The 16,537-nt window shown below is 31.0% G+C and overlaps 2 protein-coding genes across 2 annotated transcripts; one reads left to right on the top strand and one right to left on the bottom strand.

The window, feature by feature from the left end:
• Nucleotides 1–12,976: 12,976 nt before the first annotated feature.
• NCS57_00172400 (Zn(2)-C6 fungal-type domain-containing protein) lies at nucleotides 12,977–13,771 on the bottom strand (the record flags this gene model as incomplete). The annotated part of the gene is made up of 4 exons (XM_053051778.1): nucleotides 12,977–13,445; nucleotides 13,496–13,558; nucleotides 13,615–13,628; nucleotides 13,685–13,771. The coding sequence occupies 4 exons, from the start codon at nucleotides 13,769–13,771 to the stop codon at nucleotides 12,977–12,979; spliced, it is 633 nt and encodes a 210-aa protein (XP_052920293.1).
• A 255-nt stretch (nucleotides 13,772–14,026) lies between these two features.
• On the top strand, nucleotides 14,027–16,296 carry NCS57_00172300 (Fungal-trans domain-containing protein; the record flags this gene model as incomplete). Its single annotated transcript, XM_053051777.1, has 2 exons — nucleotides 14,027–15,546; nucleotides 15,600–16,296. The coding sequence occupies 2 exons, from the start codon at nucleotides 14,027–14,029 to the stop codon at nucleotides 16,294–16,296; spliced, it is 2,217 nt and encodes a 738-aa protein (XP_052920292.1).
• Nucleotides 16,297–16,537: the final 241 nt, after the last annotated feature.

The following is a 16,537-nucleotide window of genomic DNA, read 5'->3' as shown; positions in this document are numbered from 1 at the left end:
TAAAATAAACTAAGAAATAATTAAAAAAATTATTAAAAAAGCTAAAATTAAAAGTACTTTATAATTAAATAATAAACTCTTAGTCTAATATATATATATAGCAAGCCAGATAGTAAGTAAATTAGATATTTTTTTTTAACCTTTAAGATAAAAATTACTATAAAAATATAATAAATTATTTAATTAATTAAAATTACTTATTATACTTTTCCCTAGATATCTTAATTACTACTTAATATATTTTTATATTATAACTAGGCTTATTATAGATATTATAATATTAAACCCCTAATTACGCTAACCTCCCTTAATTATTACTTCTTAATAATTCTATTACTATTTATATATCTATATCTATCTAATTAATTACTTATTTTTTTTTTTTTATTATTATTACCCCTTTTTTTTATAATTAGGTCTTTTTTGCCCTCTAGCGTTAACTTAATATCTTATTTATCTATTTAAGTTCTTTAACCTTAGCCTTAAGTAAGGTAACCTTATATATAATTATCTTTATTCCCTTAAAAGAAAACTATATAGCTTCTAGAATTAACTCTAGGGAGCTATTTTTATATCTTATAACTTATCTCTTAAGGTAATCTAACTAAGATTAAGCCTTAAGTATAGTCTTTAGGGTCTTTAAAACCTAAGGGGTCGACGGTTTAGCCACCTCCTTAGCTAGTATTAGAGTCTATAGCTATATATTAAGTTTTAAGACTATACTTTCCGGGTTAAGAGAAATAAGCCTAGCCCCTCTAAAGGCTAATTTAATATTCTTTTCTATTATAGTAGCTTAAAATATAATATAAAAGACTAGAAAAAACTTAACCTTTAAAATATAAGTTATAAAATATTTAATTAAATATTTTATTTCTTAGCTATAAGTATTCTTAAGTATATTAAAATACTTAATATTAAGGGGCTATAATATATAAGATAAATAAGGTAATATATAAAGCCTAATAATCTTTTTCTCCTTATAATATCTCTTAAATTTAATTAAATAATAACTTTTATAGCTATTAAGAATTAAAAAATAATAGTGATTATTTAATTACTTAGCTATATATTAATTAAAGTACTTAAGCTACTTAAGATTAGTTTTATTATTAATCTAGCTATTTTAAGTTATTATAATAGCCTAATTACCCGGGAGGTTATTATCCTAGTACTAGTTAGCGAGGTAATATTAGCCCGCACTAATAATAAATAGTAAGATTACTTAGTTATTTATATTAATTACTTAAATAATTATAATTTATTTTTAGTTTTTAAGCTATATTAATTTTAGCTTTTTATACCTATCTATACTTATAATAACTATTCCGCTCTAAATTATACCTATTATAAAGCTAATCTTATTAATATTATAAAAATTATCTAATTAGATATTATACTTCGCGATTATATTTATTATAAGCATAAACTAATTATAAATAATAACTAGATCTTTATACTTAGCTCTCTAATAGTTATACTTTTAAAAAAAATATATCTTAAGGTCTAAGTATTACCTAACAAAGTTTAAAGCTTAGCGCGCGTTAATTAGTAGTATATCATAGTTAATAAATAATTAATTAGTTATTTCCTTTATATTATAAAGCTAGGGGGGAAATCCTCGCGAATCTAGGTTAAGAATAAAATAAATAAGAATCTATTCCTCTAGATTAAATAATTAGCGTAAATTAGGAATAATATTAACTCGGGCTTAGATACTATTATATTAGTTAAATAATATTAAATACTTAACTTAATAGAGCTTTATAGTACCTCTAAGACTTAGTTTTAATATATTTTAATAGGCTTAAAATATAAAAAGGATTTTAGCCTCTTTATTAAACTATAATATACTAGGTAGTTAAGAATTAATTAATTAAATAGAGATAATATAGGTTAAGGGATTTTTTATCTAGTTCGCTTGCTATCTGGCTCGCTATATATATATATTATACTTTATTAATAAATATAACTCTTAGGCTTTTAAAACTAATAATAAAATTATTAAATTTAATATTTTTATAAAAAAAAAATTTAAGAAATTAATAATATTATTAACTATAAGGAAATAAAAAACCCCTAATTAGCTAGTATTATTAAACCTAATATAAAGCTATAGTCTTAATACTCTTAATACTAAATATTTTATTACTAAAAATATATTAGCTTTTTATTTCTTACTAAACCTAATATTATAATAATAAAACTAGCCTAATACTTACTAATTATATAAATAACTAACATATATAATAAGCAAGTAGATCAGACAAGCGAGTAAATTAAAAATCCCTCATCTTATATCCTTATTATTTAATTAATTAATTCTCTACCACCTAGAATATCACAGCCAAATTATAAGGCTAGAATTCTTCTTATACTTCATGCCTATCAAAATAACCCTAAGTTAGGTCTTAAACGCGCTGCAAAGTCCTATAAAGTCAGTTATAGTATATTATAGCGCCGGCATAGGGGCATATAGTCTCGACGCGATACTATCCCAAACTCGCGCAAGCTATCCGATTTAGAAGAGCAGATCATAATTCGATTCATTCTCGACCTAGATTTAAGAGGATTTCCTCCGCGACTTCATAATATAGAAGAAATAGCTAACTAACTACTCGCTAACCAAGACGCACCACCCGTCAGCAAGCACTAAGCTTCTAACTTTATTAAGCGATATAAAAAGCTTAAAATATATTTTTTTTATAGATATAACTACCAGAGGGCCAAATGCGAAGATCTAACTATTATTCGTAATTAATTTAAGCTCATAGAGAACATAATCGCGAAATATAGTATTAACCTAGCTAATATCTATAACTTTAATAAGGTTAGCTTTATAATAGGCATTATTATAAGCGGAATAGTTATTATAGGCTTAGAAAGGCATATAAGACTAAAATTAATATAGCCTAGAAACCGGGAATAGATTATTATTATCTAGGCGATTAATATAAAAGGCTAGGCGATCCCGCTATTTATTATTAGTGCGGGCTAATATTACCTTACTAACTAATACTAAGACAATAACCTCCCAGACGACTAGGCTATTATAATATCTCCTAATAGCTAGACCAATAATGAGCTAGGTCTTAAGTAGCTAAAGTACTTCGACCGGTGCACAAACGCGCGATTAGTTAGCCGCTATTAGCTTCTAATCCTCGACGGTCACGAAAGTCATCACTCTCTCGAGTTTAAGAAATATTACTAGGCAAATAAGATTATTACGCTCTATATGCCGCCTCATTTATCTTATCTGCTTTAGCCTCTTAATATTAAGTATTTTAGCCTATTAAAGAAGGCTTATAGGCAAGAAATCAAGTATCTAATCTAATACTCGATAACCTATATTTCTAAGACTAAGTTCTTTCTCGCCTTCTATATAGCGTTTTAGGCCACTATGACAAAGAAAAATATCAAGTTAGCCTTTAGAGGGGCTAGGCTTATTCTACTTAACCCGGAAAGCATAATATCAAAGCTTAATATATAGCTATATATACTAACGCCGGTCAAGGAGGAGACCAGCCCCTCTACTACTTAGGTTTCAAAGATACCAAAGACTATCCTTAAGGCCAAATCTTAGTCTAAATACCTTAATAAATAAATTAAAAAGTATTAAAATAGCTCTCTAGAGTTAATTCTAGAAGTATTAAAATATCTTTCTAAGGGAATAAAAACAATAATGCATAAGAATACCTTATTAAAGGCAAAAAACTATAACCTTCGATAAATAAATAACCTACTAAGCCGACGCCAAAGGGCAAAAAGGATTAGATTATAGAAAAGAGGAGTAATAATAATAGGGGAAGTAAGGGAAGTAATTAATTAGATAAGTATAAATAAGTAGGTAAAAGGCGAATCGTCGAGAAGTAGTAGTTAAGGAGGGTTAATATGATGAAAGGAAAGGCGCTATAGAGAATATAGAAAGATAAGATATAATATAAGAATATATCAAATAGTTATAGTAATATCTAAAGAAAAATATATTAATTAATTTAAGTTAATAAGATAATCTTTTATGCTTTTATAAAAATTTTAATTAAGAGGGTAAGGATTTCTAATCTACTTGCTTATTTAATTTACTCGCTTATTATATATATTAAAGGCATAATAAAATCTAAACTTAATAATTATATATATAATACTTATTATAAATTTATTATATTTATATCTTAGGGGCTATATAGCCTAATTTTAATTAGGAGTAATAAATTAAATAAGGTTAAGGTTATAAAGATCTTATAATATAATTAAATAAACCCTAATTTTAAATAAAAATAAGGCGAGAAATAAAGGCTTATTAATATTCCTTAACTACTAAGTAGATACTTAAGCTACTTAAGTAAAGCTATAAACTTAAGCTAAAGAGTATAGAAACTACTAGTCTATAAGTAAACCTAATTATAATATAACCCTAGCTAGCCTTTCTATAGCTAGTATAAAATATATTACCTTAATTATAAATACTAGGTCCTCTAGAGAAAATATAATATTTAGCACTATTACTATTAATACCACTATAATTTAATAATTAAAAATAATAATAAAAATAAAATAAGCCTTATATATAGGTAATACACTTAATATCTTAAATAATATAATTACCTAAGTTATAATATATTCTATATATAATAATTATTTTAATATTACTTTACTAAGGACCGCTATAAAAAAAATACCTCTCGCTATAGCTAGCCCTAACTAAATAGCCCTAGGTAGCGGCACCTTTATAAGAATAATTAACTTTATTTATATTAAGACTAACTTTAATAAAAATAATATACCTAAGCTAGGGATAATAAGAAAATAAGAGAAATAATAATATTAGCTTTAAGCTTATAGATATTAGCGTCTTCTAGCTAGATATATTATTAAAAGGTAAATCTAAAGACCCCTTAGCTAAAATATTTTATAATAAGATTATTACTATTTTTATTAATACTTACTTATAAGTAAATTTAATTTAATCTTATATTAAAAGAAATAACTTATAATAAGTTATATTTATTAAGAAGAATATATAAAGGCTTATTAAAAGTAATATATTAATAAAATAATAAAGGTTATTTAATAATAAAAAAAGGTAAAGCTATATTATATTTATTAATACCTTTCTTAATATAATAAAAACTAAATTTAATATAAAATTTTAAAAAATATTAAAATAATTAAATTAAGCCTATTTTAATTTAAAAAATATTAAAAGTAATTAATTACTATAGGATTTCTTTATAAGGGTATTTAATATATCTAGAGTTATAAGAAAAGCTATTAACCTTAAATTACTTACTTATTTTTATATTAAATTATACCTTAAATTATATTAATTCTATAGGCTATTAAATAAAACTAATAAGAGATTATAATATATTAATATAATAAATAATAAAAAAAAGACCTTATATAAAAAACTAAAAGTATTATACCTTAGGAAAGGTAAGACTAGGGGAAAAAGGTCTTAAATTAATAAAAAACATATTTATATTACTAAAGAAAGAAAGAAAAAAAACTTAACTAAGAAAACTTAGTACCATAAGGTAATAATTACTTATAGAACTAAGGCTATAAAGACTAAAATTACTTATTATATAGCTAAAGACTATAAGAAATTAATAATAATATATACAATAACTAGCTTTAATTATAATAATTAAATAACCTAAATTAATAATAAAAAGTATAAAATTAATAAATTAATTAAAGATAAAAAAATAATTAAGAACTTTTAAAAAAAATACTAAGAAGGGTCCTTAGAGGCGAAATTAAAATAATAAAAAGAAACTCTACCTTAAGAGAAAAAAAGCTAAGAGTAAAGAGGACTTAGTTAAAAAAAAACCTAATTTAAGCTATTAATTACCCCGAAGTACTAGCTAAGATAAATAATATTAAAGTTATAAGGACTAGAATTAAGATAGACTTAAAAAAGTATATTATATAAAAAATAATTCTTAAAGCAAGGAAAAACTAAAAGAAAGTAAAAAAAGTATAACTTATTATGCTAAAGTTATAGATTATAATAAAGAAACCTACTTAATAATAAAGCTAAAGCTTAAAAGCTATATTATAATATAAAAGTATTAATTATTATAATTAATAAAAAATAATTTATAAAATATAATAAAAAAATAATATAAAAAAATTAAAAATTAAAAATACTTAATAAAATTAATAAGGCTAACATACTTAATAAGCAAGCACCACAATCAAGCAAGCACTATACTTTTTTTAAGCTCCTTTATAGGAATCGCAATAAAAACACTATAAACTATTTAATTAATTAAAACTACTCACTATACTCTTCCCTAGATATCTCAATCACTACCTAATAGGTCCTTGCATTATGCCCGGGCTTATCGCATATACCACACCGCCGAATACCCGGTCTAACCGACCTTCCTTAACCACTACTCCTCGACGATTCGGCCACTACCTGCGCGTCTATATCCATTTGATTAATTACTTGCCTTCCTTCCTCTACTATTATTACTCCTCTTTTCTGCAGTCTAGTCCTTTTTGCCCTCCAGCGCCAGCTTAGTATCTTATTTGCCTATCGAAGGTCTTAGACCTCTGCCCTCACGAGAGCTATCTCATGCATAACTACCTTTATTCCCTTCGCAAGAGACTTTAATGCTTTAAGAATTGACTCTAGAGAGCTACTTTAGTGCTTTTTAATCCATCTTTCAAGGTATTCAGACTGAGATTGGGCCTCAAGCACAGTCTTTGGGGTCTTTAAAGCCCAAGGGGTCAATAGTTCAGCTGCCTCCTCAACCAGCGTTAGCGTCCGCAGCTACATATCAAGCTTCGAGACCATAGCTTCTAGGTCAAGGGGAATAAGGCTAGCACTTTAAAAGCCCCCTTAATATTTCTTTCCGTCATAGTAGCCTTATATACTGCGTGGAAGGCTAAAAAGAACTCGGTCTTTGAAACGTGGGTTATAGAGCATCTGATCAATTGCTCTATTTCTTGACCATAGGCTTGCTTTAGCACGCTAAAGCACCCGACGTTAAGGGGCTAGAGTAAATAAGAGGAATAAGGTGGCATATAAAGCCGGATAATCTTCTTTTCCTCACAATATCTCTCGAATTCGATAAAGTAGTGACTTTCATGGCCATTAAGGATTAAGAGACGATAGGAACTAATTAATCGATTAGTTATGTATCGGTCAAAGTGCTTAAGCCACTCGAGACTAGTCTCGTTATTAATCCAGCCATTTTGGGTCGTGGCAATAGCCTAATCGCCCGGGAGGTTACTTTCTCGGTACTAGTTAGCGAGGTAATATTAGCCCGCACCGATAATAAATAGCTAGATCGCCTAGCCTTCCGCATTAATCGCCTAAATAACCATAATCCATTCCCGGTTTCTAGGCTACACTAATTTCGGCTTTAAATACCTTTCTAAGCCCGTGACGACCATTCCGCTTATAATCATGCCCATAAGGAAGCCAGTCTCGTCAAAGTTATAGATATCATCTGATTAGATGCCATACTTCGCGATTATATTCGCCATAAGCCGAAACTAATCGCGAATAATAATTAGATCTTCGCACTTGGCTCTCTGGTAGTTATACTTCCGAAAAAAATATATCTTAAGCTCTTAGTATCGCTTAACGAAGTTATAAGCCCAACGCATGCTAATTGGTGGCGCGTTGCGGTCAGCAAGCAATTAATCAGCTATTTCTTTCATACCACGTAGCCGGGGGGGAAATCCTCGCGAATCTAGGTCGAGAATAAAGTAAATAAGGATTTATTCCTCTAGATCAGATAGCCGACGTGATTTCTAGATAATATTACATCGAGATTAGATGCCTTATTGGCGGCGATGTAGTTGTCGCTTATTGATTATATAGATGCTTGCGGCGCGTCGGATGCTTAGTTTTAGGTTATTTTAAAGGGCCTAAAGGGCAAGAAGGGTTCTAGCCTTAGTATTTAAGTCTGATATATTTAGTGGTTAGGAATCAATTGATCAAATGGAAAGTTAGGTATAAGATAAAAAAGTGCAGCGCTTGCTTAACTGCGGCGCTTGCTTATCAAGTATGTTATAAATATTATAAAATTTATTACTTTTAACTTTTACTTCTCTAGAATTATATAAAATATAAAAGTTAATATACTTAATAAGTAAGTATCTTAAATAAATAAATATCTTAAGAAATCTTAACCCTTATAATAGAAATTATTAAAAAACCACTATTAATTATTTAATTAATTAAAACTACTTATTATATTTTTCCCTAGATATCTTAATTATTATTTAATAAGTCCTTATATTATAGCTAGGCTAGCTATAAATACTATAATATTAAACCCCTAGTCGCACTAACCTTCCTTAATTACTATATCGCAATAATTTAGCTATTACCTATATATTAGTATCTATTTAATTAATTACTTACCTTCCTTTTTTTATTATTATTACTCCTCTTTTCTATAATCTAATCCTTTTTGCCCTCTAGCGCCAGCTTAATATCTTATTTACCTCTCGAAGGTCTTTAATCTTAGCCCTTAATAATATAATCTTATATATATTTCCCTTTATTGCCTTTATAAGAGACTTTATAGCCTCTATAATTAACTCTAGGGAGCTACTTTTATGCCTTTTAATTTATCTTTCGAGGTATTTAGACTAAGATCTAGCCTTAAGTATAGTCTTTGGGGTCCTTAAGACCTAAGGGGTAGAGGGTTTAGCCTCCTCCTCGGTAGGCATTGGAGTCTATAGCTATATATTAAGTTTTGAGATTATATTTTCTAGGTTAAGAGGAATAAGATTAGCTTCTTTAAAAGCCCTTTTAATATTTCTTTTTATTATAATAGCCTTATATATTATATAGAAGGCTAGAAAGAACTTAGTCTTTAAAATATAGGTAATAGAGTATTTAATTAGATATTTTATTTCTTAATTATAGGCCTTTTTTAGCGGCCTAAAGTACCTAATATTAAGGGGCTAAAATAGATAAGATAAATAAGGTAGTATATAAAGCTAGATAATTTTCTTCTTTTTATAATATCTCTTAAATTTAATAAAATAATAACTTTTATAGCTATTAAGGATTAAAAGATAATAATAATTATTTAATTATTTAGCTATATATTAATTAAAGTATTTTAGCTATTTTAGACCAGTCTTATTATTAGTTTAGCTATTTTAAGTTATTATAGTAACTTAATCACCCAGGAGGTTATTATCTTAATACTAATTAGCGAGGTAATATTAGCCCACGCTAATAATAAATAGCTAGATTGCTTAGCCTTTTATATTAATTACTTAAATAATTATAATTTATTTTTAGTTTTTAGGCTATATTAATTTTAGCTTTAAATACCTTTCTAAACCTATAATAACTATTTTACTTATAATTATATCTATAAGAAAGCTAATCTTATTAAAATTATATAAATTATTTAATTAGATATTATATTTCGCGATTATATTCCCTATAAGCTAAAACTAATTATAGATAATTATTAAATCTTTATATTTAGCTCTCTAGTAATTATATTTTTAAAAAAAATATATCTTAAGCTCTAAGTATCGCTTAATAAAATTATAAGCCTAATGCATATTAATAAGTAATATATCGCGGTCAATAAGTAATTGATTAGCTATTTCTTTTATATTATAAAGCTAGGGGGGAAATCCTCGCGAATCTAAGTCGAGAATAAAGTAAATAAGGATCTATTCCTCTAGATCTAATAGCTTACGTGATTTCATAATGGTTTCTTATATAGAAAGAATGCCCTTTTATCGGCGACCTAGGGTTTTCTAAGAGACTATATATATCGATGCGGCGCATCAGAGACTTAACCTTAGGTTATTCTAAAGGGCCTAAAGGGTAAGAAGCATTCTAGCCTTATAATTCGTCTGTGATATACTAGGTGGTTATAAATCAATTGATTAAGTAGGAATAATATAGGTTAAGGGATTTTTGAGATACTCGCTTATCTAAGACACTCGCTTATTAAGTATGTTAAAGCCTATTTTACTATTATAATTAATATCATTAATTAACTTACCCCTTATATGTTATTAAGAACTAAATTCTTATATAAATATAAGGCAAAGGTTAATTTTATTAACCTAAGTATCTTATTTAGATCTATATATAATATAATTATTTAAAAAGAAATTTTTAAGAAAAAAGTCTTATTTTTTATTAAAACTATTAGAAGCGCCTATATAATAATTATAAAGAAAAGTAAAAATACTTATAAAAATCTCTTTAAAATATATAGATTAAAGAGAAGTAATAAGGCTTTTTATTTCTAAGGGAAAAATAAGTACTTTTTTAATAATATAATTAATAAAAGTACCCTAAGAATAGCTATTTTTTATAATCCTAGTATAAAGGATATTTAGATTTATTAAAAGTAACTTATTAGCTATATCTAAAATTATAAAAGTAATAAAAGTATTAATTTTATTATTAGTCTTTCTAAATTAATAGATTTTTATAATATAATTAATAAAGACTTCTAGCTAAGAGTAAAAATTAAGAACTTATTAATAACTAAGATACTATTAAAATAATTACTTAAAGCCCTAAGAGAAGTAACTAAAAATAACTTAAAGTATATTAATATTAAATTTCTAAATTATAGTATTAATTACCTTAAAGATATTTCTTTAATAAAAAATAAATTTAATATTAAAATAGCTAAGCTTAAAGAGAAATAAATAATAAAGCTTCTTAAGCTAATTAAGAAATATAATATCTATAGAGATAAAAATATTATCTTTATACCTAAAGAGAAAAAAATAAGGATTAACCTAATAAATAGTTAATAAAATTAAAAAAGGATTATTAGAGCTTACCCTATAGGGATTAAAGATTAATAATTCCTAGATAAAGTTTATAGAAAGCTATATATCGCCGAAAATGTTACGCAAAAGAGAATATAGGCCCTGATAGCCTATACCTCTAGGCCAAATAGGCCAAAAGGTCCGCCGCGCCCGTCTTAGTTAACGGATCACAGCGTAATCAGGCCCTATAGGGCTATAAGCCACAGGGGCCTAACAGGGAGGTTAATATAACTAGGTATTTAGTATTATTATATCTATAATAAGCCTAGGTATAATATAAGGACCTATTAAGTAATAATTAAGATATCTAAGGAAGAGTATAATAAATAATTTTAATTAATTAATTAATTTTAGTAGCCTTAAGGGCTAGAAATAAGATAAAGTAGGCTTCTTATAATAAAATATAAATTAGGTATAATCTTAATTTTTAAGCCCTTATAAGGATTAGGTATAATTTATATTTTATTATAATAAAAAGAGATAGAGATTTTACTTAAGAACTTAAGGGTAAGCTAAAAAGAGGAGGGAATATAGAGATAATAATAAAAAATAAATATATAAAAGGGTAAAAGGGCTAATATAACTAGGGGTTTAGCGCTATAATATATATAATAAGCCTAGTTATAATATAAGGGCCTATTAAGTAATAATTAAGATAGCTAAGTAAGAGTATAATAAATAATTTTAATTAATTAAATAGTTTATTATATTTTTATTATAATTTAAATCTTAGAGGTTAGGAATTTTAAGATATTTATTTATTTAAGATACTTACTTATTAAGTATATTTGTTTTTAAGCCTTTTTATAATATATTAGATTTTATTAAAAGCTAAAATAAACTAAGTTAAATAATAAGTTATAAAAGCCTATAGCTATATAAGAAAAATTAATAGCTTATATATAATTTTATTAAATATTTCTACTAGGTTTAGCTTTAGGATTTTTCTTATATTTTTTCCCCTTATAGTAATAATAGCTATATTATTAATATTTTAAATATTATTTAGGTATTATATATTCTAAATATATTAAGATTTATTTACTTTTTTAATAAGTTTATAGAGTTTATTTATCTTAGTACTTATAATAATAATTTAGGCATAAAGCTACTTAATTTCCTTATTTTTAAAATTATTTATATTATTTATATCCTTATCTTAGTTAATTAAAATAAGTATAATAAATATAAGTAAATAATTAATAAGTAAAACTTATTAATAATTATTAATAAAAATAGCCTAAGTAGCTATTATATTTAATATTATTTAAGGTAATATAAGTAATTCTCTAAATAAAAGCTATTAATATATAATAATTATATCTTTCTTAAGGGATAAATTAATTATATTAAATTTATATTAATAAGAGGTTATTAGTATTATTTTAAATAAGGGGGTAAGTTATATCTAGTAATATACTTAAAGGTATTAAATATAACTAAATTATATTAATAGCTAAAATAGCTAATATATAAAAGAGTTTTAATAAATATATTTTATATACTTTAAGCTAGCCTTAGGACTAATATTACTAAGCTTTAGTCTAAGGTAAGACTAATTAATTTTATATTTAGTCCTAGGACTAATAAGAATAAAGTTTAGTCCCTTTAGTCCCTTACTTAGTTAAGTAATTCTACTAGGTTTCCCCGCCTAGCATATATTATAGCTATAATACTATAGGGGTAGTAAAAAAGCTATTTATATATTTTATTAGATTTATTATTTATTAATTTAATATCTTAAATAAATAATTATATAGGTCTAGTATTAGAGGTTTCTTACTTAGTTAGTATAATATAGACTTATTATAAAATTAATATAAACTTTAAGATAATCTTAACTAGGGGGATATATTAGTAACTAATAATAAGATATTATATATTTATTTCTAATTTTATTAAAGTAAGGGTTAAGTAAGCTATATATAATAAATAAGCTAATATCTATGAGGTTATTTATTATAGGGTTATTTTATTTTTATTTATTACCAGGGGCCGAAACTAGAACTACTAGCCTATATTTCTTTATTAGCTTACCCGAGCTCACTACCGGCTTAGGTTAAAGCAGCGACTACTTAGGATCATAGGCGAGAAAGGAAGCAGTGCAAGTCGATATTCGCATTGCGTATTAGACTGTTTTAAAAATCTCAAGATAGCTCTTCAGACACGGTGAATTTGAAAACTAAAAGTATATGTTGGGGCGTCTCTGCTCGAGGCTCTTCGCCTTGCTCATGGTGGTATCGGATGAACCTTCCCAGGTGGTATCCAACAGACTCTCGCTGCCCATGTCCTGTAAAGGCGACGTCGCCCTTTCAGAGCTTTGAGGATCTGTGATGGATGCCGAGAGCTCAGGGGTAGCTACCGTTCTCTGTATGGGCAAGCTGAGTTCCGTCTGGGCAACTCTCAACGGTGCTGCCATGGAGTTGCCGGGCTCTGACTTGCTCTGAAACCAGGTCTTGATATCATCCAGGGACTTGAGCGGCAAAGTATCCCACTCTCTTATCCGGTCAGCTTTCCGCTGTGAGGGGGGTTTGAGAGAAAGCTGGGCATTTTCTGGGTTGTTTTCAAGTGACTGGAGAACTTGAAAGAGGGCCTCTTCCGTCTCGGCAAGACGAGCTTCTAGCCGGGTGATGAATCCAATAGGAATGCCTCTATTGAGTGTAATTAGCCTTGCCAGCTCTCACTTGCGGTTGAGTTGTACCTCTTGTTTTGTTCAGGGTAGTGACAGTTGGAGGGATCATGACTACATTGTAGGCAGTGTGGTCTAGGATGATTCACAGTGTTAGCAACAGTGCCCAATGCTAGAGTAACAGCACTTACAGTTGTCGGTCACACTGGGATAATCATCGTTAGCAGAGTTGAGGTCGAGGTGTTGGGTGTTGGATCTCACCTTGCGCTTCCTCTGCCGACAGTGGCCACAGGCAATGGGATTCAGTGGCCTCTCAGCCTCTCCACCCGTAGCGTCACTATCGGTCATATGCAATCGCGCAATAGGTGATGCTCTTTATCCGGATTCTATGGTGAGTGGTGGTTTAGTTGACGGAGGTGACCCCACAACGAAGCACCTTCTTGACCCCGCCTCGGAGGTTTCTTTGTCCGACGAAGCGCTAGCACTTTGGCCTCTCACAACCTTGAACCTTGTTCAACCTCACTTGTTACATCTCTCTTCATACTTGGAAGTTGGAAGCGATTAATTCAAGGATTCGGAATGGATCCGTCTTGACCTGGGGCAATGGCTTCCCAGCAGTCACCTCACAACACCTCCGAGACAGCCTCTTGCTCAACCCCAGGATATCCCATCGAGCCACGGAAACGAAAGCGATCTGCCTCAGAATCACAGCTAGCCCGCGAACATGGATTGATGCGAGATACGGGAGAGCACGACGCTGCTCGCTTCGTCGGTAGTGGAAGCGGCATACACTACATTCGCGCGGTGCACCTGAGACTTGCCAGGAGATCTGCGTCCAGGATGAACGACTCATCGGTGATCACCACTCTTATTCCCGGCGAAGACGACCAGCTTCGACAAGCATCTTCGGCAAGAAGACATCGCGAGCAAGTTCTGTGGAAGAGCAACGAAGTCTCTGCGAACCCCGAGAACGCTTCACCATGTTTTGAGGACTTTGTTGAATGGTCAAAGAGCTATTTCGAATCATGGCACCCAGTTCTTCCCTTTCTCCACGGCCCGGAGATTCTTCGACTGTTCGAAGAGGCCTCGAAGAGTGGAATCTCATCAATAAACTCCATGGGTCAGGTCATTCTCAAGTCTGTTCTCTCCATATCCTTGGCCGATAGCCGCCAAGGCGCCCCGGTCCATAAGCCGATTCCAAAGCAGCTCGTCTTTGAAAGCGTCGACGATGCAGTGGCAAGCTCACAGTTTGCCTTAAGTCAGCCAGCGTCAATCCGCTCGACCCAAGCAGCTTTGGCCATTCAACTATTTCTCACTTCCATGCTCTGTCTCAATGCCGCCTCTCGCCTAGGGGGGCTGATCGTTCGCATGGCTTTTCACATGGGCCTTCATCGCTGTCCGATAAGGTTTCCCTTCTTCACCGCCGAGGAAGCTTCTGTTCGGCGCCGCGTTTTCTGGTGCATATACAGTCTTGAAAGACTTCTTTGCCAGTCCCTCGGATTACCTCTTGATATCCAGGATGATGACCTGGACGTCTGCTACCCAGGCGAGGAACGACATCCTACGACAGGTTCAACTGAAGATGCAGGAAAGCTGCAATTGCTCACATTTGTTGCCAAACACGCACGAATACGGGGCCTTATTCTTGAACTCCGTAACAAATCCATTATGCAGCGGCAAGAAACGGCAGATCGAACGGCGTTTGTGCAAACTGAGCTTGCAAAGTGGTCCAACGAGATACAAGATGCTGTGGAAGAGGATGAGATAGCCGATCATGCCTCGGATGTGGGAGAGGCCTCGCCAGCCATCTCTTCAACCCACAAGCTGATGCTCCTCATCCTAAAGCATGAGGCGGCAATCTGTCTGAACCGGCCAGGTCTGGCATCAGAATATCCATCTTCATCTTACTCCTCTGCCTTTCAAGCATGCATCTCTGCAGCCAAATCTATCTTCATACTCTTGAAGAAGCACGGAAACCGCAATCGCCTAGCAACAGACTCGACCGGCCGGAGACTACAAACTCCGCTTCTCTGGCCCTCGTTCACCTGGGCTGTGTGGATCAGTGCCTTTGTTCTCATACATGCGGCATTTGAGAACCAGGTTCCGTTAGACAGCGCAATGAGGTAGTGGACCTTATCCTCGTTCTTGTTATTACTATGTTGACTTGCATCTGCAGACATGTCGTGGCTGGAAAAGGCATTCTCAGCCATCTAGCGGCAAGAGACACATCATGGCCAGAGTATTGTCTCGGTGCCATTGATGAACTCATCTCTGCAGTACAAGAACTTTCCCAAGCTCGAGTTCCACCTCTCGAATCTCCTACCGATGACTCTGTCACCTCGCACTCTCGAACACTTGCGGCTCGACAACAGGACGAAAACACTTTTGCGCGTACGAGACGAAGAGAAACAGTCACAGGGTGGGAACAATCAGCGACTGGTAGGTCCAACGACCCCAGTGGCAACGTATCAAGAGACTTGTCTACACTACCGGAACATGAGGCAAACCTTGATACCGCATCACAGCATTATCCCGCAGGTTCGTCCGGAGCTCCTTTGCAGGGACACATGCCTTGGCAACAGAGGCACCCACAGCCACATCACTTGGCGCATGTCAACGCGCAAAATGGGTCCGACTCGCAACTAGGTGCACCAGGTGTTTCACGTATGAATAATGGCCACGATGGACCCTCTTTCGCGGCCTCTCTAGGTCAAGCCGACTCCAATCTGGACACGGTGCCAGTCGAAGGCCAGGAGTCAATCATGTGGTATGACCAGCTGTTTGCGAGTTCTTTCAGCGCCATTGATAATCCGTTCCTTGTGGCTGCCGAGTTTGATGCGTCGATTGATCCAACTTGGAACTATCTGAGGTAGTCATGGAAGTTCAAGGGTGTACTCTAGTAACTATCGTAATGTGTAAATTAGTTTCCGTACCAAGAGGTATAGCTTGCATAGCTGTGCCTACGAAACCGAGTAGGTAAAAAAGTAGCTCAGGTTTATCGTCCTACCAGCAGTAACTCTCGGCGTCACCGCGAATGAACAAGGTTTCGACAGGATCAACACTGGGAGTAACAAACCTTGTGGACTTTGCCAAGTATCTTGGCAAGATAACCAA

The sequence above is a fragment of the Fusarium keratoplasticum genome, chromosome 1 (genome assembly GCF_025433545.1).
Source record: "Fusarium keratoplasticum isolate Fu6.1 chromosome 1, whole genome shotgun sequence".
Lineage (NCBI taxonomy): Eukaryota > Fungi > Ascomycota > Sordariomycetes > Hypocreales > Nectriaceae > Fusarium > Fusarium keratoplasticum.
The sequence above is the reverse complement of the archived record's forward strand: the minus strand, read 5'-3'. Positions and strand labels throughout refer to the sequence as shown.